Source organism: Salvelinus alpinus, chromosome 7 (assembly GCF_045679555.1).
Source record: "Salvelinus alpinus chromosome 7, SLU_Salpinus.1, whole genome shotgun sequence".
Lineage (NCBI taxonomy): Eukaryota > Metazoa > Chordata > Actinopteri > Salmoniformes > Salmonidae > Salvelinus > Salvelinus alpinus.
This window is the reverse complement of record NC_092092.1, coordinates 1,419,550-1,440,640: the sequence shown is the minus strand read 5'-3', so window position 1 is coordinate 1,440,640 and position 21,091 is coordinate 1,419,550. Positions and strand designations below refer to the sequence as shown.

General features: G+C 49.1%; 1 protein-coding gene across 2 annotated transcripts in view; it reads left to right on the top strand.

Annotated features, from left to right (window-relative positions):
- parga (poly (ADP-ribose) glycohydrolase a) overlaps nt 1–21,091 on the top strand; it is a 105,185-nt gene that overhangs the window by 63,355 nt on the left and 20,739 nt on the right. For both annotated transcript variants that reach the window (XM_071408869.1, XM_071408868.1), the window contains 5 exons: nt 3,140–3,219; nt 3,341–3,401; nt 3,533–3,608; nt 8,979–9,126; nt 20,849–20,927. In XM_071408869.1, the coding sequence (XP_071264970.1) occupies nt 3,140–3,219; nt 3,341–3,401; nt 3,533–3,608; nt 8,979–9,126; nt 20,849–20,927 (444 nt within the window). The remainder of the gene's footprint in view (nt 1–3,139; nt 3,220–3,340; nt 3,402–3,532; nt 3,609–8,978; nt 9,127–20,848; nt 20,928–21,091) is intronic.

Below are 21,091 nucleotides of genomic sequence, written 5' to 3'. Positions count from 1 at the left end.
CTAAACACTAGGCTACCTGCCGCCCCTCCACTCTAACCACTAGGCTACCTGCCGCCCCTCCACTCTAAACACTAGGCTACCTGCCGCCCCTCCACTCTAACCACTAGGCTACCTGCCGCCCCTCCACTCTAAAAACTAGGCTACCTGCCGCCCCTCCACTCTAACCACTAGGCTACCTGCCGCCCCTCCACTCTAACCACTAGGCTACCTGCCGCCCCTCCACTCTAACCACTAGGCTACCTGCCGCCCCTCCACTCTAACCACTAGGCTACCTGCCGCCCCTCCACTCTAAACACTAGGCTACCTGCCGCCCCTCCACTCTAAACACTAGGCTACCTGCCGCCCCTCCACTCTAACCACTAGGCTACCTGCCGCCCCTCCACTCTAACCACTAGGCTACCTGCCGCCCCTCCACTCTAAACACTAGACTACCCTGCCGCCCCTCCACTCTAAACACTAGGCTACCTGCCGCCCCTCCACTCTAAACACTAGGCTACCTGCCGCCCCTCCACTCTAAACACTAGGCTACCTGCCGCCCCTCCACTCTAACCACTAGGCTACCTGCCGCCCCTCCACTCTAACCACTAGGCTACCTGCCGCCCCTCCACTCTAAACACTAGGCTACCTGCCGCCCCTCCACTCTAACCACTAGGCTACCTGCCGCCCCTCCACTCTAACCACTAGGCTACCTGCCGCCCCATGATTTAAGTCAAACCTGTAACTAGGCCTATTAGAAACATTCCATGGTAAGCAACTCCAGTGTATATTTGGCCTTGTGTTTTAGGTTATTGTCCTTCTGAAATGTGTCCTGCTGAAAGGTGAATTTGTCTCTCAGTGTCTGTTGGAAAGCAGACTGAACCAGGTTATCCTCAAGAATTTTGCCTGTGCTTAGCTTAAAAAAAAGTCCTTGTCAGTGACACGCATACCCATAACATGATGCAGCCACCACCATGCTTAAAAATATGAAGAGTGGTACTCAGTGATGTGTTGGATTTGCCCCAAACATAACACTTTGTATTCAGGACATAAAGTTAATTTCTTTGCCACATTCTTTGCAGTATTACTTTAGTACCTTGTTGCAAACAGGATGCATGTTTTGGAATATTTGTATTCTGTACAGGCTTCTGTCTTTTCACTCTGTAATTGATGTTAGTATTGTGGAGTAACTACAATGTTGTTGATCCTTCAGTTTTCCCCTGTTACAGCCATTAAACTCTAACTGCTTTAAAGTCACTATTGGCTTCATAATGAAATCCCTGAGCGGTTTCCTTTCTCTCCGGCAACTGAGTTATGAAGAACGCCTGTATCTTTGTTGTGACTGGGTGTGTTGATATATCATCTAAAGTGTAATTCATAACTTCACCATGCTCAAAGGAATATTGCAAATATATATTTATTTTACCCATCTACCAATAGGTGCCTTTTCATTGTAAGGCATTAGAAAACCTCCTTGGTCTTTGGTTGAATCTGTGTTTGAAATTCACTGCTCGACTGAGGGACCATACAGATAATTGTATGTGTGGGGTACAGATATTTTGACTCCTGAATTTATTTAAGCTTGCCGTAACAAAAGGGTTAAATACTTATTGACTCGAGACATTTGATTGTTTTTGTTTATTTTATATAACATTCCAACCTCGTTTATCATAATCTACTCAATTATAGCATAATTCGACTACTTGTATTAATTTGCATTACTGTCAATGACATACTTTTATTTTGAAGGCTAACCGCAAAGTCCACTATTGTGCCTAATCCTTATTGTGGCTAGCTTCACAATACATAACCCGGTCCGGTCGAGCATCACTAGCCAGATGAAGCTAGCTGGCTGCTTATAACGTTAGCTTTGGGCAACAGGGTTAAGTAGCTGGCTAGCTATTTATTTTCATGAACTGAAGTTTAATTTCGATAGGCGAACAACAAGTGGAAACCTTGCTAATACTTACGCACGAGGATTCCTAAATCATTGCTAAGAATAGTGAAAATGACTGCAGTTTCTACTGGTTATTGTTTTCAGGCTGGTTGTGTTGGTGCTAGCTAGGTACCAAGCTAAAGCTAGCTACCCCAGAAGTTGCGGTCGAACAAATAATGTTTATTATCTAACAACGCAAAGACCCGAACGGCGTTCCATAGTATGTCGTGAAGCTAATAGCAGTAACGCTATTACTGTGTAACTCCGGTAGGGCAACATCTGAACAATAGCGCACTTGGTAACGTTAGTCTGTACCGGTGTACCAGTCGGCGAAAGCCAACATCACCCACGACAAAGAACGGTTGATTGTCAAGAGCAATGAATTCCATTATCTTGGCTTTAATGGATTTCTCCTTTTGAGTTGTCTCGCTGAAAATGTTCTTACTCTTTCAAATGACTGCTTGACTTGTTGACTGCTGTCACGATGTTCGTAATAATGATGGTCGGACCAAGGCGCAGCGTACTTCGAGTTCCACATATTTTATTGAAAGTGAAACTTAAGCTAATACAAAACAAAATAAAGAATAAACGAACAGTGATGACAATGCAGTGCTAACAGGCAACTAAACATAAACAATATCCCATAACCCACAGGTGAAAAAAATGCAACTTAAGTATGATCCCCAATTAGAGACAACGATTACCAGCTGCCTCTAATTGGGGATCATACACAAACACCAACATAGAAAAATAAACCTAGAACCCCACATAGAAATAATAAACTAGACTAAACACCCCTAGTCACGCCCTGACCTACTCTACCATAGAAAATACAGGCTTTCTATGGTCAGGATGTGACAACTGCTCGAACCACACAGCAGACATTGTAGGCTAGGTTAGGAATTCTGTGTTGTACGTGTAGCATAACATTTTACGTGGCGTCATTACGTCATGTACCTACGTTATATAGGTATGCATGTCAGCTTTGACATCGGTTTTTCACATCGGTGTTCATTCTAGACATCGGGCCGATACCAATGTTAGCATTTTTAGCTAATATCGTCCGATTCCGAAATGTTCACCAATATATCGTTCATCCCTACTGTTAATTACACTGTTAGAAACAAGACTAATTTTAAACTTGATTTTAAATGTATTTATTAAGCTGTTTTGTAGCCTTTGAAAGACTCTCTTTGAGACTTAACATGAACTCTTACTTCCTTTCAGGCTGTTTGAGGGCTCTTCCCCAAAGAAGAGGGAGAAACTTAAAACACTTTTGTGCTATTTTAGAAGTGTAATCGAGCAAAGTAAGGTTTTATATTATCAAATCAATGTTATGTCAATTATTTTATATTATTTTATATTGGTTTCAAACCAAAAGCATTGATGATTGATTTAACTTTTTTTTGCGTTTGTTTTATGTTTCAGAACCTACTGGACTTGTAACATTCACAAGAAAATGTTTGGATCGTCCTCCAAATTGGAAAAAGTAAAGCACTTATTTTATTTTTATTTTATCTAATAATTGTATGGATTTTATCCAAATAGGAACAAAGGGGGAAAAATGTTTACTGAATGGTGATCGAGCTAAAAAAGGCCATTCGTTTCTCTATGTTCCAGCTCCCAGAATCAGCTTACCAAGCTTCACATAACATGTGCAGGAACCATAGAAGATGACGGACACGGCATGCTGCAGGTAAGATGTACGGAAGACCAAATGGCACCCTATTCCCTATTTACTGCACTAATTATTTATATATATATATAATATTTATTTAGTTTTATTTATTTTTTTCACAAAGGCCCATAGGCCTCTGGTCAGAAGTAGTGGATGAAATAGGGAATAAGGAGTCATTTTACATGCACACGTGTTGTTCCGAGAAGGCATGATTTAGTGTTCTAGAAGCATCTTGGTGGAGCAGGAGTCTTACTGTACATTCCAGGGTTCTTCGTTCTATATTCTAAGCCACACATCCAGCCTAGAGGGGCTCCCTGCCTTTCCCTTCTCTTTTTATATACTGTGATTGTCAATCACAGAGTCGACCTCGCACACGTACTCCTAGCTTTAACTCAGAATGCTTACTGCTACTGAACAGGTCCTTTTGAGGAAGAGGACGGGTGACAACACGTCTGTGGGACTGCGTGTGCGTGCTGGGACTGGGGTCGAGGCCCTGCACTCCCTCTGCCCTCTACCCAGTCCGTTCTCCTCTCTCCCTGTCAGGCGGGCCCCCTCTCCCCAGTCCCTTTCACCTTTTAGTTTGCCTGTGGAGGCTGTGGTTGCCATGGGCTGACAGCTGATGGGTGACATGACCAGATTCAGCTAGGGCCTGGGCTCCCTGCCATCGGAGTGAAGGGCTCTCTGGTGAGGAGGGGCTCTCTGACAGCCTGTCAAAGAAAGACAGCAGACCCTGTGTGTGCTGCTTCCTGGGGCCCCTCCCACCACCCAACTGACTGACTGGGCCCCCCCCACCACCACCCAACTGACTGACTGGGCCCCCCCCACCACCACCCAACTGACTGACTGGGCCCCCCCCACCACCACCCAACTGACTGACTGGGCCCCCACCACCCAACTGACTGACTGGGCCCCCACCACCCAACTGACTGACTGGGCCCCCACCACCCAACTGACTGACTGGGCCCCCCCCACCACCACCCAACTGACTGACTGGGCCCCTCCACCACCCAACAGACTGGCTGGGCCCCACCCCCACCCAACAGACTGGCTGGGGCCCCCCCCCCCACCCAACTGACTGACTGGGCCCCCCTACCACCCAACAGACTGACTGGGCCCCCACCCAACAGACTGACTGGGCCCCCCCACCACCCAACTGTCTGACTGCCTGCCTGGGCCCCCCCCCCACTCCCCCACCCAACTGACTGGGCCCCTCCCACCACCCAACTGACTGACTGGCCCCCCCCCCCACCCAACAGACTGGCTGCCCCCTCGCACCCAACAGACTGACTGGGCCCCCCACCACCCAACTGTCTGACTGCCTGCCTGGCCCCCCCCCCCCACCCAACTGACTGACTGGGCACCCCCCCCCCACCTAACTGACTGACTGGGCCCCTCCCACCACCCAACTGACTGACTGGGCCCCTCCCACCACCCAACTGACTGACTGGGCCCCTCCCACCACCCAACTGACTGACTGGGCCCCTCCCACCACCCAACTGACTGACTGGGCCCCTCCCACCACCCAACTGACTGACTGGGCCCCCCACCACCCAACTGACTGACTGGGCCCCTCCCACCACCCAACTGACTGACTGGGCCCCTCCCACCACCCAACTGACTGACTGGGCCCCTCCCACCACCCAACTGACTGACTGGGCCCCCCACCACCCAACTGACTGACTGGGCCCCTCCCACCACCCAACTGACTGACTGGGCCCCTCCCACCACCCAACTGACTGACTGGGCCCCCCACCACCCAACTGACTGACTGGGCCCCTCCCACCACCCAACTGACTGACTGGGCCCCTCCCACCACCCAACTGACTGACTGGGCCCCTCCCACCACCCAACTGACTGACTGGGCCCCCCACCACCCAACTGACTGACTGGGCCCCTCCCACCACCCAACAGACTGGCTGGGCCCCCCCCCCCCACCCAACAGACTGGCTGCCCCCTCGCACCCAACAGACTGACTGGGCCCCCCACCACCCAACTGTCTGACTGCCTGCCTGGCCCCCCCCCCCCACCCAACTGACTGACTGGGCACCCCCCCCCCCACCTAACTGACTGACTGGGCCCCTCCCACCACCCAACTGACTGACTGGGCCCCTCCCACCACCCAACTGACTGACTGGGCCCCTCCCACCACCCAACTGACTGACTGGGCCCCTCCCACCACCCAACTGACTGACTGGGCCCCTCCCACCACCCAACTGACTGACTGGGCCCCTCCCACCACCCAACTGACTGACTGGGCCCCCCACCACCCAACTGACTGACTGGGCCCCTCCCACCACCCAACTGACTGACTGGGCCCCCACCACCCAACTGACTGACTGGGCCCCCACCACCCAACTGACTGACTGGGCCCCCCCCACCACCACCCAACTGACTGACTGGGCCCCTCCACCACCCAACAGACTGGCTGGGCCCCACCCCCACCCAACAGACTGGCTGGGGCCCCCCCCCCCCCACCCAACAGACTGGCTGGGCCCCCCCCCCCCCCCACCCAACTGACTGACTGGGCCCCCCTACCACCCAACAGACTGACTGGGCCCCCACCCAACAGACTGACTGGGCCCCCCCCACCACCCAACTGTCTGACTGCCTGCCTGGGCCCCCCCCCACCCAACTGACTGGGCCCCTCCCACCACCCAACTGACTGACTGGGCCCCCCACCCAACTGACTGACTGGGCCCCTCCACCACCCAACAGACTGGCTGGGCCCCCCCCCCACCCAACAGACTGGCTGCCCCCTCGCACCCAACAGACTGACTGGGCCCCCCACCACCCAACTGTCTGACTGCCTGCCTGGCCCCCCCCCCCCACCCAACTGACTGACTGGGCACCCCCCCCCCCCACCTAACTGACTGACTGGGCCCCTCCCACCACCTAACTGACTGACTGGGCCCCTCCCACCACCCAACTGACTGACTGGGCCCCTCCTACCACCCAACTGACTGACTGGGCCCCTCCCACCACCCAACTGACTGACTGGGCCCCTCCCACCACCCAACTGACTGACTGGGCCCCCCACCACCCACCTGACTGACTGGGCCCCTCCCACCACCCAACTGACTGACTGGGCCCCTCCCACCACCCAACTGACTGACTGGGCCCCCCACCACCCAAATGACTGACAGGGCCCCCCCCCACCTCCCAACTATCTGACTGCCTGCCTGGGCCCCCACCACCCAACTGTCTGACTGCCTGCCTGGGCCCCACCCAACTGACTGACTGGGCCCCTCCCACCACCCAACTGACTGACTGGGCCCCTCCCACCACCCAACTGACTGACTGGGCCCCTCCCACCACCCAACTGACTGACTGGGCCCCCCACCACCCAACTGACTGACTGGGCCCTCCACCACCCAACTGACTGACTGGGCCCCCCCCCCCCCCCACCACCCAACTGTCTGACTGCCTGGGCCCCCCCACCACCCAACTGATTGACTGCCTGGGCCCCCCACCACCCAACTGTCTGACTGCCTGGGCCCCGGCCACCACCCAACTGTCTGACTGCCTGGGTCCCTGCCACCCAACTGTCTGCCTGCCTGGGCCCCCCCACCACCCAACTGATTGACTGCCTGGGCCCCCCACCACCCAACTGTCTGACTGCCTGCCTGGGCCCCCCCACCACCCAACTGATTGACTGCCTGGGCCCCCCACCACCCAACTGTCTGACTGCCTGCCTGGGCCCCTCCCACCCAACTGTCTGACTGCCTGCCTGGCCCCCCACCACCCAACTGTCTGACTGCCTGCCTGGCCCCCCCTCCCCCACCCAACTGTCTGACTCGCTGCCTCAGAGTCTTGTGTGCAGGGGTTGAGACGTACCGAGCTGGCCCTGCCTGGCCTGGGCTGTCTAAAGGACAGTGAGCCAAAACTGACAGTCCTGAAAATGGTGGATTATACAGTTTCCTATGCAGCAAAATCATCAGTATTCCTGTCTATATCAGGCCTTGAAGAACCTTGTTTGTTGTTTTGTTGTGAAATGATAAACAATTTGAATAACTGGGTTGGCACTGACCCTTGGGTTGTGGCCCAAATCGCACCCTATTCCTTGTATAGTGCACTGCTTTTAACCAGAGTGCTATGGCCCTTTTTCCCTATATAGTGCACTATGGCCCTTTTTCCCTATATAGTGCACTATGGCCCTTGGTCAAAAATAGGGTGCCATTTGGGACACTGGTACGCACCCTGTGAGTGACTCTGGGGTGCAGAGAGCAGGACAGGAGTACTGCTCTGTTCTGACTCTGTTGTGATGTTGGCTGTCTGTTCTGCTCCGCTGTCCATTACTCTGTTCTGCTCCGCTGTCCATTACTCTGTTCTACTCCGCTGTCCATTGCTCTGTTCTGCTCCGCTGTCCATTACTCTGTTCTGCTCCGCTGTCCATTACTCTGTTCTACTCCGCTGTCCATTACTCTGTTCTGCTCCGCTGCCCATTACTCTGTTCTGCTCCGCTGTCCATTACTCTGTTCTGCTCCGCTGTCCATTACTCTGTTCTGCTCCGCTGCCCATTACTCTGTTCTGCTCCGCTGCCCATTACTCTGTTCTGCTCCGCTGTCCATTACTCTGTTCTGCTCCGCTGTCCATTACTCTGTTCTGCTCCGCTGTCCATTACTCTGTTCTGCTCCGCTGTCCATTACTCTGTTCTGCTCCGCTGCCCATTACTCTGTTCTGCTCCGCTGTCCATTACTCTGTTCTGCTCCGCTGTCCATTACTCTGTTCTGCTCCGCTGTCCATTACTCTGTTCTGCTCCGCTGTCCATTACTCTGTTCTGCTCCGCTTTCCATTACTCTGTTCTGCACCGCTGTCCATTACGCTGTTCTGCTCCGCTGTCCATTACTCTGTTCTGCCCCGCTGTCCATTACTCTGTTCTGCTCCGCTGTCCATTACTCTGTTCTGCTCCGCTGCCCATTACTCTGTTCTGCTCCGCTGTCCATTACTCTGTTCTGCTCCGCTGTCCATTACTCTGTTTTACTCCGCTGTCCATTACTCTGTTCTGCTCCGCTGTCCATTACTCTGTTCTACTCTCTCTGCAGGTGGACTTTATCATCTTCTTTTCTTCTGATGTATCCTAGATACTGTACTCGGCTGTATGGTGTATCCTAGATACTGTACTCGGCTGTATGATGTATCCTAGATACTGTACTCGGCTGTATGATGTATCCTAGATACTGTACTCGGCTGTATGATGTATCCTAGATACTGTACTCGGCTGTATGGTGTATCCTAGATACTGTACTCGGCTGTATGATGTATCCTAGATACTGTACTCGGCTGTATGATGTATCCTAGATACTGTACTCGGCTGTATGATGTATCCTAGATACTGTACTCGGCCGTCTTCTTCATGTGTGCGCTGCCCTGCTCTCTCTCTTTCTGCAGGTGGACTTTGCCAACCGGTTTGTGGGCGGAGGGGTCACCGGATCAGGTCTGGTTCAGGAAGAGATTCGCTTCCTGATTAACCCTGAACTCATCGTCTCTCGCCTCTTCACTGAGGCCCTGCTGCAAAATGAGTGTCTCATCATCACAGGTCAGACAATCCCCACTAGTGTCTGCCCTAGTAACCATACAGATACATTTTAAAAAATTCACTGATTTCCTCATTTGAACTGTTTAATGCGTTGATATTTGTGTTTGGTATATTTTGCTGGACAAGAATCTGTTGAGAATCTGAGAGAGCATAGCCACATAGACATTGTATCTATATTTGGCTGGCTAGGGTACTGTGTAATGCTGTGGACACTGGACCCCTCGTCTGAAGGTGTAAATAAAACCAGAACAAACGACGGGTAACTCGCAGCAGGGTTGCTGTAAATGACAGAACCCCTCAGTCCAACCTGTCAGGTACCTCTTACAGCACCAGCCAGCAGGACCTACTGCTGTGACAATCACTTCCTGGAGTTGTCAACCTCTCCCTGTTATTTCCTCTGATTGGCTCTTCCTGAGATCGGCCCAATCAGTGGCTGGTTAGTGGTTAGTAGTAGATAGGACTGTTGATTGCGCAGTCAGTCTGTTTGGGGTAATTAATGTTCATTCATATTGGGTGAACCGTTTAAGAATTACAGCACTTCTTGTACATAGTCCCCCCCCCCCCCCCCATTTGAGGTGACCAAAAGTATTGGGACAAATTCACTTATGTGTATTAAAGTAGTCTTAAGTTTAGTATTTGGTCCCATATTCCTAGTACACAATGATTACATCAAGCTTGTGATTCTTTTGGATGCATCTGCTGTTCATTTTGCTTGTGTTTCAGATCATTTGGTACACAATATAAATTAAATGGTAAATCATTTGTGTTATTTTGGAGTCACTTTTTTATTGTAAATAGGAATAGAATATGTTTCTTAACACTTCTACATTAAAGTGGATTCTACCTTGATAATGATAGTTCTGAGTGAATCTTGAGTAATGATGAGTGGGGAAGTTCGATAAATCTCTGCAGCTTGACAAAGAGTTTATAAGGGGGGGGGTCATGTCTGAATGCATTTTGGATAACTGAATTGAAAGGCTGCATGCAAGGACAAAGGTGGCCTGCGCTCGCTCTCTTCAGCCTAGTGAACTCTGGCAGAGATGCGTTTTAGCCCCGGGCGCACACTGGCTGTCTGAACGAGGCCACTAAAACTCATCTCGGCCTGCTTAAGCAAGCGTTAAGATGGAATAGTAAGTTAGTTGAATGAAAATAGTATGATCAGAAAGGTAGATTTTTTTTTAATGTATTTTTATGGCACAGAGTTTCACTCCTATTTAAGTCAGTGAGAGCACAGATCCTGTCAGTTAATTTAAATCACCTTTTAGACTGAAACATCATTTAAAAACATTTTTTTTTTTTTACTATTTTTATTTTGGCTTTGCCCAGAAATACAGTATGACCAAAACATTACAGCACCGGCTTTAATGTCAAAGAAAATAGCTGAGTCCTCCATATATATTTCTTAAATATATGGTTTGAAATTTGCAGCAGCTAGAAGCCATTGTCTGTTATTTTTCAGACTGATCTCATAGCTCTTCTTGTGAACCTGCCTGTCCCAACAAGGAGAGGAGAGGGTGTGATGACTGGCATGATTAGTGAGTTGTTGACAAAGGTAGAGAGGGATTCTGCCTACGGTGCGTACGTGCGTAGGCTGATTTGTGAGGCTGCCTGGTTGAAACCACGCTGTGAAGATTCCCTTCTTCTGTCTCTTCATCAGCCACCTCTCAACAGGCAGGCACAATCAGCTTACAAACACGCACACAAACACTCTGTCTACACCAGTGCTTCCCAAACTCGGTCCAGGGGACCCCAAGGGTTCATGTTTAGTTGTTTTTCCCCTAGCACTACACAGCTGATTCATAATCAATAAGCAACTAATCATCAAGCTTGTCTACATCTCCCCTTTCTTAAAAAGACACTGTTGTAAAAAGACAATTTGTTGTAAAAAAAAATATATATATATCTAACTGGTTTGAAGTTCGACTACAAGGATGCATACAGTGAAATGCTGCAAATATATCACCTGTATGTATCTGCCTGTATCTTAAAGGGTAGGAAGCATGAGTTTTTACTCACCAGTATAACAACACAATGTGGTCAAAGACTTAGTTGTAGTCACCATAGTTATGTTTTTGGGGTTATTGTATATTAACTTATTTACAGATATCTTCTAAACTATTTCTCAACATTATATGGAGGATCTATTCTGTGCTACCGAGTTCATATGCTAGCTCGGTGGCTAGCTCAAGCTGGCTAACGTTAGCCACTAGCATGTAATTACATTCCAGACCCAACTGTTGGTGGGTGTGACCTAAAATCCACCAATCCCAGGAAGTGTTATGTAAACAAGGAGCACGTGCGGCCATGCGGCGTGCTTTTTCACGGACTTTGTAGCTGTGGTATCTAGTGGGAACCTGTTAGCACAGCAGACTACGGTGCCTTCTTGCGGTGGGCTCCAAACGAAAGAGAAAAGCATACCTGCTCTAATTGTGTAGTACCTCGTCTTTTCTCCTTTTTTTGTTTTGTCAACTTTTTCTACCTTGGCTTATGCTAGCACACTAGCTGACGGACATCTGTAATCTAACTATTTTTTGAATTCCCTGACTCTCCCATCAGCCGGGGAAGCGTCTGCCTCCCCTTAGCTTTGATAACTAACTCAATCTGCACGCTTTAAAACGTTTTGCCATCAATAAATCTGTCCCTGCTCTCTCTTTGCTTTGATCTGTGGTTATGTTTTGGTAGTCGTAGCTAGTCTCCAGTAGTTGGGCTCTAGCTTGCCGACCATAACCGTGGTGGTTGGCTAGGCTAGTAGTTAGTTGGCTAAATAGCTAACGTTAGCTGGATAGCTAGCTTGCTGGCTAAGATAACTGCATATAGCTAACATTCTTTGATAACTGGTTAGATGGTGTTATGTATTTCCAAAACGTTGGTTTATTTTAATGTAGCTGTAAGCTAGGTGTTGATAGCAACTGGCTGACTCGTGTAGTGCTAACGTAACGTTAGTAGTCTAGTAGGGCAAACGTTAGCAGGCTAATTGGCTAGCAACCTTGCCAGTTGATTTGCAACAATACATTCATAAAGTATGTGCTTGTAAGTCAGCAGAAACCAGTAGTCATGAGTGCAAATTATTTGGTTTAATTTGAAGGTATACATGTGAAGTTATTTCTGTTGGGAGTTTTACATTCTAGGGAATAGACTGGCTCACAGTACATCATCTCCTCGGAAAAACTTTGTCACTGTTCTGAATTCTGATCCGTTTTATGTAATAACTCCTCAAATAGAAAAGAGAGATGTAAACTTTGCATTGAGACTTTTCACGTGTATACTAATGCAAATCCATAATGTTAGTCGTAGTAACATTTCTGCTAGCTACCCTGTACCACCCACCACACAGGTTAGTTTCCTCAGAGGGAGTTTTTTTGCTCTGTTCTGCGTCACGTCATTCCTGGTCAGCAGGATAGCCATCGGTGAATCATCTGCTTTCCCCTGTCACAGCACAGCCCAGCCAGGCAATCTAAGCAAATTCAATTAGGCCTGGGCACTTTGGCAAATTTCAATGGGGGAGGTAATATCCATTAAACCCCCCTCCCCCCCATGTCAAGACGTATCACGGGGGAATATGATTTAATACCACTGGCCTGGCTGTCCAGCCCGCGATGATACAACTTGGGGGGGGGGGGGGCTGGGGAGGCAACAAAATGCTGGTGGTGGTGGTAGCACAGGAAAGGTTTAATAAAGATGATGGAATGGGAGAGTCCATTAGTGGATCAGGGTCTTGGGCAGGTCTTTCTGCTCGGAGGTCATGAATTCTAGTACTGCTGTAATAACATTAAGTGATTTAAGTGGGGAGGGGAAAGAGGAGAAGGGGGAGGCTAGTGGAGGGGAAAGAGGAGGGGAGAGGCTAGTGGAGGGGGGAGGAGAGAGAGGCTAGTGGAGGGGGGAGGAGAGGGTGGGGACCAGGACTGGTGAGGAGGGAGGCTGAAGGTTACTCCTCTCTGAGAGGTGACCTGTCCTCCCCCAGTCCCTGGCTGGCTGGGTGTCTGATTGGAGAGGGATAGAATGCTGATTGGGTGGCTGGTGGAGAGGGATAGAATGCTGATTGGGTGGCTGGTGGAGAGGGTTAGAATGCTGATTGGGTCGCTGGTGGAGAGGGTTAGAATGCTGATTGGGTGGCTGGTGGAGAGGGTTAGAATGCTGGCTGGGTGGCTGGTGGAGAGGGTTAGAATGCTGGCTGGGTGGCTGGTGAAGAGGGTTAGAATGCTGATTGGGTGGCTGGTGGAGAGGGTTAGAATGCTGGCTGGGTGGCTGGTGAAGAGGGTTAGAATGCTGATTGGGTGGCTGGTGGAGAGGGTTAGAATGCTGATTGGGTGGCTGGTGGAGAGGGTTAGAATGCTGATTGGGTGGCTGGTGGAGAGGGTTAGGTTGGTGATTGGGTGGCTGGTGGAGAGGGTTAGAATGCTGATTGGGTGGCTGGTGGAGAGGGTTAGAATGCTGGCTGGTGGAGAGGGTTAGAATGCTGATTGGGTGGCTGGCGGAGAGGGTTAGAATGCTGATTGGGTGGCTGGTGGAGAGGGTTAGAATGCTGGCTGGTGGAGAGGGTTAGGTTGGTGATTGGGTGGGTGGGCGGAGCTAGAAAACTCTAGGTGCTTGTGAGTTCCTGGAAGGAGTGTCCCACTTCCACAGCGTTCACTGATATGACCTGGGTTGTGTCCCACTTCCACAGCGTTCACTGATATGGCCTGGGTTGTGTCCCACTTCCACAGCGTTCACTGATATGGCCTGGGATGTGTCCCACTTCCACAGCGTTCACTGATATGGCCTGGGTTATGTCCCAAATGGCAACCTATAGGGAATACAGTGCCATTTATTATAGACTGAGCGTACAAAACATTAGGAACACCTTCCTAATATTGAATCGCACCCCCTTTGGAACTCAGAACAGCTTCCATTTGTTGGGCTTCCATTTGTTTGGGTCATGAATGACAGTAACCTCTCGAGGGAAATCATCACCACTTGCCCAGTTGTCCTTTGACAAAAGCTTGCAGATTTTAATTTGTTTCTGACCTTTTCTTTTCTTAGAGACAGAAACAATTAGTGCTGAGACCTGGCATATTAATGCGTCAAAGCGTTGGAAGTGGATGAACGTCCAATCATCAGTCAGTCCATGGCCTCTAGTCTGGTCTGTGGCCTATCAAAATGATCTTTCACATTTTAAACAACTTTGTGTGGCTATAAGAGAGGGAAACGACTGGCTTTATAAAGACTTAAAAGTCTTGCTCTGGTGAAATGGATCAAATGCCAAACCGTTAGCTTTTCCAGAGAATCCAAACATTTGTTTTGTCTGAAATAAGAACCTTTGGTCCTCCTCTTCCAAGGATCTGCTCTGTCAATATCACTTCCCCCTTCAATGGACGGTGTTACAGTCAGTCAGACGGACACTGTTTCTCATTATTTGGATGGTCCCACTTGTGATGGTCACGTGTAAATGTCTGTCTGCGTCCTGCAGTGCATGAATGAAAGTGTTATCTCTCTCTTTTATTTAACCTTTATTGAACTAGGCAAGTCATTTAAGAACAAACTCTTATTTACAATGACAGCGTACCGGGGAACAGTGGGTTAACTGCCTTGTTCAGGGGGCAGAACTTTACCTTGTCATCTCGGGGATTCGATCCAGCAACCTTTCGTTTACTGGCCCAACGCTCTAACCACTAGGCTACCTGTCTCTAACCACTAGGCTACCTGTCTCTAACCACTAGGCTACCTGCCTCTAACCACTAGGCTACCTGTCTCTAACCACTAGGCTACCTGTCTCTAACCACTAGGCTACCTGCCTCTAACCACTAGGCTACCTGCCTCTAACCACTAGGCTACCTGCCTCTAACCACTAGGCTACCTGTCTCTAACCACTAGGCTACCTGCCTCTAACCACTAGGCTACCTGTCTCTAACCACTAGGCTACCTGTCTCTAACCACTAGGCTACTTGTCTCTAACCACTAGGCTACTTGTCTCTAACCACTAGGCTACCTGTCTCTAACCACCAGGCTACCTGTCTCTAACCACTAGGCTACCTGCCTCTAACCACTAGGCTACCTGCCTCTAACCACTAGGCTACCTGTCTCTAACCACTAGGCTACCTGTCTCTAACCACTAGGCTACCTGTCTCTAACCACTAGACTACCTGTCTCTAACCACTAGACTACCTGTCTCTAGCCACTAGGCTACCTGTCTCTAACCACTAGGCTACCTGTCTCTAACCACTAGGCTACCTGTCTCTAACCACTAGGCTACCTGTCTCTAACCACTAGGCTACCTGTCTCTAACCACTAGGCTACCTGTCTCTAACCACTAGGCTACCTGCCTCTAACCACTAGGCTACCTGTCTCTAACCACTAGGCTACCTGCCTCTAACCACTAGGCTACCTGTCTCTAACCACTAGGCTACCTGTCTCTAACCACTAGGCTACCTGTCTCTAACCACTAGGCTACCTGTCTCTAACCACTAGGGTACCTGTCTCTAACCACTAGGCTACCTGCCTCTAACCACTAGGCTAACTGTCTCTAACCACTAGGCTACCTGTTTCTAACCACTAGGCTACCTGCCTCTAACCACTAGGCTAACTGTCTCTAACCGCTAGGCTACCTGCCTCTAACCGCTAGGCTACCTGCCTCTAACCACTAGGCTACCTGTCTCTAACCACTAGGCTACCTGTCTCTAACCACTAGGCTACCTGTCTCTAACCACTAGGGTACCTGCTCTAACCACTAGGCTACCTGCTCTAACCACTAGGCTACCTGTCTCTAACCACTAGGCTACCTGTCTCTAACCACTAGGCTACCTGTCTCTAACCACTAGGCTACCTGTCTCTAACCACTAGGCTACCTGTCTCTAACCACTAGGTTACCTGTCTCTAACCACTAGGCTACCTGTCTCTAACCACTAGGCTACCTGTCTCTAACCACTAGGCTACCTGTCTCTAACCACTAGGGTACCTGCTCTAACCACTAGGCTACCTGTCTCTAACCACTAGGCTACCTGTCTCTAACCACTAGGCTACCTGTCTCTAACCACTAGGCTACCTGTCTCTAACCACTAGGCTACCTGTCTCTAACCACTAGGGTACCTGTCTCTAACCACTAGGGTACATGTCTCTAACCACTAGGCTACCTGCCTCTAACCACTAGGCTAACTGTCTCTAACCACTAGGCTACCTGCCTCTAACCGCTAGGCTACCTGCCTCTAACCGCTAGGCTACCTGTCTCTAACCGCTAGGCTACCTGTCTCTAACCGCTAGGCTACCTGTCTCTAACCACTAGGGTACCTGTCTCTAACCACTAGGGTACCTGTCTCTAACCACTAGGGTACCTGTCTCTAACCACTAGGCTACCTGTCTCTAACCACTAGGCTACCTGCTCTAACCACTAGGCTACCTGTCTCTAACCGCTAGGCTACCTGTCTCTAACCGCTAGGCTACCTGTCTCTAACCACTAGGGTACCTGTCTCTAACCACTAGGGTACCTGCCTCTAACCACTAGGCTACCTGTCTCTAACCGCTAGGCTACCTGTCTCTAACCGCTAGGCTACCTGTCTCTAACCACTAGGGTACCTGTCTCTAACCACTAGGCTACCTGTCTCTAACCACTAGGCTACCTGTCTCTAACCACTAGGCTACCTGCTCTAACCACTAGGCTACCTGTCTCTAACCGCTAGGCTACCTGTCTCTAACCGCTAGGCTACCTGTCTCTAACCACTAGGGTACCTGTCTCTAACCACTAGGGTACCTGCCTCTAACCACTAGGGTACCTGCCTCTAACCACTAGGGTACCTGCCTCTAACCACTAGGCTACCTGTCTCTAACCACTAGGCTACCTGCCTCTAACCACTAGGCTACCTGCCTCTAACCACTAGGATACCTGTCTCTAACCACTAGGCTACCTGTCTCTAACCGCTAGGCTACCTGTCTCTAACCACTAGGGTACCTGTCTCTAACCACTAGGGTACCTGCCTCTAACCGCTAGGCTACCTGTCTCTAACCGCTAGGCTACCTGTCTCTAACCGCTAGGCTACCTGTCTCTAACCACTAGGATACCTGTCTCTAACCACTAGGGTACCTGTCTCTAACCACTAGGGTACCTGTCTCTAACCACTAGGCTACCTGCTCTAACCACTAGGCTACCTGTCTCTAACCGCTGGGCTACCTGTCTCTAACCGCTAGGCTACCTGTCTCTAACCACTAGGGTACCTGCCTCTAACCACTAGGGTACCTGCCTCTAACCACTAGGCTACCTGTCTCTAACCGCTAGGCTACCTGTCTCTAACCACTAGGGTACCTGTCTCTAACCACTAGGGTACCTGCCTCTAACCACTAGGCTACCTGTCTCTAACCGCTAGGCTACCTGTCTCTAACCGCTAGGCTACCTGTCTCTAACCACTAGGCTACCTGTCTCTAACCACTAGGGTACCTGCTCTAACCACTAGGCTACCTGCTCTAACCACTAGGCTACCTGCTCTAACCACTAGGCTACCTGCTGTCCCAAATGGCACCCTATTCCCTTTTCTAGTTAAATATCTAATATCTAGGGAACATGGTGTCATCTGGGACGTATCCCTTATCTTATTACCCAAGCTCCTCTCCAGATACGTATCCCTTGTCTTATTACCCAAGCTCCTCTCCAGATGTTGGCTTTCCCCTTTAACGGTTTGTAGATGTGTTACGCCGTCCAGCTCTCCGACTGCCAGAAGGCATCTAGTTTAATTGATTTCCGAAGCTTGATTTCTTGGCTCAATCTCGATCACTGTATTTTACAGTTTACTTTACAGTCAGTCTATACTATCTACTATCTTAATATCAGCCAATATGTAATCATCATCATAATATTATATTTTATTCGGAGAGATCTTTTTCATTTACAGATGGAAATCACAAATCTCTTTACATTGTGACCTTCTACTGAAGAAAGTTAAATGTAGTTTCTTTTTTAAAACGGGCTGAAATTTCAGGTGGTCTTTTAAAAAAAAGAACTCATATACTAAAGGGACATTATCAGAATTTCACAATGTTTTTCCAACTTCATAGTGTGGAACTATATATAAAAACAGGAGAATTTACATTTGACTGCACTGGGCCTTTTATTAAGCAAGAATAACAAAAAAATGGCTTGTGGTGATCTCGATCACACAAATTGTAGTCTACGTGGCTTTTGTACAGTTCTTTGTGAGTTTGGGCGGTATCCAGATATTCATACCGTTACTCTGCCGTGTCGGGTTTACGGTATTACCGACAGCACACAAGGGGGTGCTAAAAACGCAACAAAAAAGCCCATTGGATGTCTATTACCAGAATGCTAACTAAATTAGCACAAGTAATAGCAAAATCACATAGATGCTGTTAGCTAAGTCCTAACGAGTGAAAACGAACATAAACTAATTGCAAAGGCAGGCAAATCCAGCTCAAAGTTATACAAGCATCGCTATTAGCTAACGATTTGTCATTTTCGGTGAGTGTGGACATTTTATTTACAAGCGAAAGTGAATGAGATAAATTGTGCAAATGAACATAGTTGTAATGCTTGCTTTTCTGAAGGAAGAGTAGCGTGGGTACACGGAGCAGAGGGGGGGAGAACGGAGGAGGAATAGCAGCATGTGTACACAGAGCAGAGGGGGAAAGAACGTAGGAGGAAGAGCAGCATGTGTACACGGAGCAGAGGGGGGAAGAACGGAGGAGGAAGAGCAGCATGTGTACACGGAGCAGAGGGGGGAAGAATGGAGGAGGAAGAGCAGCATGCGTACACGGAGCAGAGGGGGGAAGAACGGAGGAGGAAGAGCAGCATGCGTACACGGAGCAGAGGGGGGAAGAACGGAGGAGGAAGAAAACGCTAGAAGGAAGCACAGGGACAAAATACAGAGCTTTCTTGACTTCTCAAACACGGCAGAAAGCCGTTTTGAGAAGTACGGTAAGCTTAATGTAAAATATGAAAGGTGAAATGAAGAACGCAATCTGCTTTATCTCCTAACAATACTGCAAGTATGTCATTAAAAAGTAACTACAAATATTCAAATCTATTCAAAAACTTTAAATAAATAGTTTCAACTGTATCCACGGTATATGCTAACCATCCCGTGGGTATTTCCAAATACCCCCGATATACGGTATACCGCCTAACTCTATTTCTTTGGAACACTACATTTGTATTAAACCTTGTGTATCATTCCGGGAACTGGAATCGAACACCAGAGAGTCTTACTGAGGCAGTGATTACTTACCAGGACTCCCTGGGAAACTGTGGGAGCAGAGTAGACAATCCTGGTTAAATATATCAAATGAGTGTAAGTTCACTAGAAAAAGGAGAAAAAAAAGCTGATTGTTAATGATGTCCCGGGCTTGTCAAATGTAGAATGGCTCGTGAGATTCTTGCTTCTTGAGAAGAGGCGCCCACTGACCAGGCTTCAGTAATCAGCTCTTGTTTGTACACACACACACACACACACACACACACACACACACACACACACACACACACACACACACACACACACACACACAGCAGGTACTAATGAGGCCTAATGAATGAGAGGTTAATTTGTACCTTCTGTTGTTCTGAACCCTCCCCCTCTATCTCTTCCTCCCCTGTGGGCGGGGCTGTTGTTCTGAACCCTCCCCCTCTATCTCTTCCTCCCCTGTGGGCGGGGCTGTTGTTCTGAACCCTCCCCCTCTATCTCTTCCTCCCCTGTGGGCGGGGCTGTTGTTCTGAACCCTCCCCCTCTATCTCTTCCTCCCCTGTGGGCGGGGCTGTTGCTCTGAACCCTCCCCCTCTATCTCTTCCTCCCCTGTGGGCGGGGCTGTTGTTCTGAACCCTCCCCCTCTATCTCTTCCTCCCCTGTGGGCGGGGCTGTTGTTCTGAACCCTCCCCCTCTTCCTCCCCTGTGGGCGGGGCTGTTCTGAACCCTCCCCCTCTATCTCTTCCTCCCCTGTGGGCGGGGCTGTTGTTCTGAACCCTCCCCCTCTTCCTCCCCTGTGGGCGGGGCTGTTGCTAACTAGGTTTCTAGGACCGCATCCCAAATGTCACTCTTTTTATATTCCCTTTTATAGTGTGCTGCTTATGTAGTGACTAAATAGGGAATAGGGTGCCATTTGTGACGCAGCCTAGCTCTCTCTTCTTCCTAGGGAGGTAATACGTTGACCTTCCTGTTGGAGACAGCTGCTCTCCTGTGGCATCGCTTCACATGGAATAATTAACAAAAAAGATTAAGCGATTGGCTGGCTGTAAAAATCACAGCTATCCTGACTGTTTGTTTCATTATATCTCACCTACTCAAATAATATCACATTTTTTGAGGGTCATTGTCGGTCACTGATGTGTCAGGTATTTGATGCTCTATAGATAATATCCTTCAATAACGATGTCAAGCGCTAACATTTTAAAGGGAAAGTACGCCATTTTGACAACTAAGCCATTTTCCTACTTAGCCAGTCAGATGAATTCAGGGATATCATTTGTATGTCTCTGTGTACAGTTTGAAGGAAGTTGAAGGTGGTTTTGCGAGCCGATGGTAGACGTCCAGTCATTGCGCTAACGCTAGTTAGCATTGGCTCGCGAAACTACCTCCAACTTCTTTCAAACAGCATGCAGAAACATAAAAATGGTATCCATGAGTTCATATGACTCGGTGTAAATAAAACTGAAGTTAATTGCCAAAAATCTTGCACTATCGCTTTAATTTTGATTAGTTGTTGATATTGGTCTGATCATGAATGGTTTCTGTTCTGTTTGGCCTTCCCCCAGGTACTGAGCAGTACAGTACATACACTGGCTACGCAGACAGCTACCTATGGGACGGCAAACATCAGGACAAGACCCCAAGGTACGTACTTACCGATCAGACCGTTTTAAAATATACTCTACATAATTAAGGGATTTCACTCTGTAGTTGTTTACAATATTGATTACGAACTAACCGGTCGCCAGGAGAGGACTGGCCACCCTTCAGAGCCCGGTTCCTCTCTAGGTTTCTTCCTAGGTTCCTGC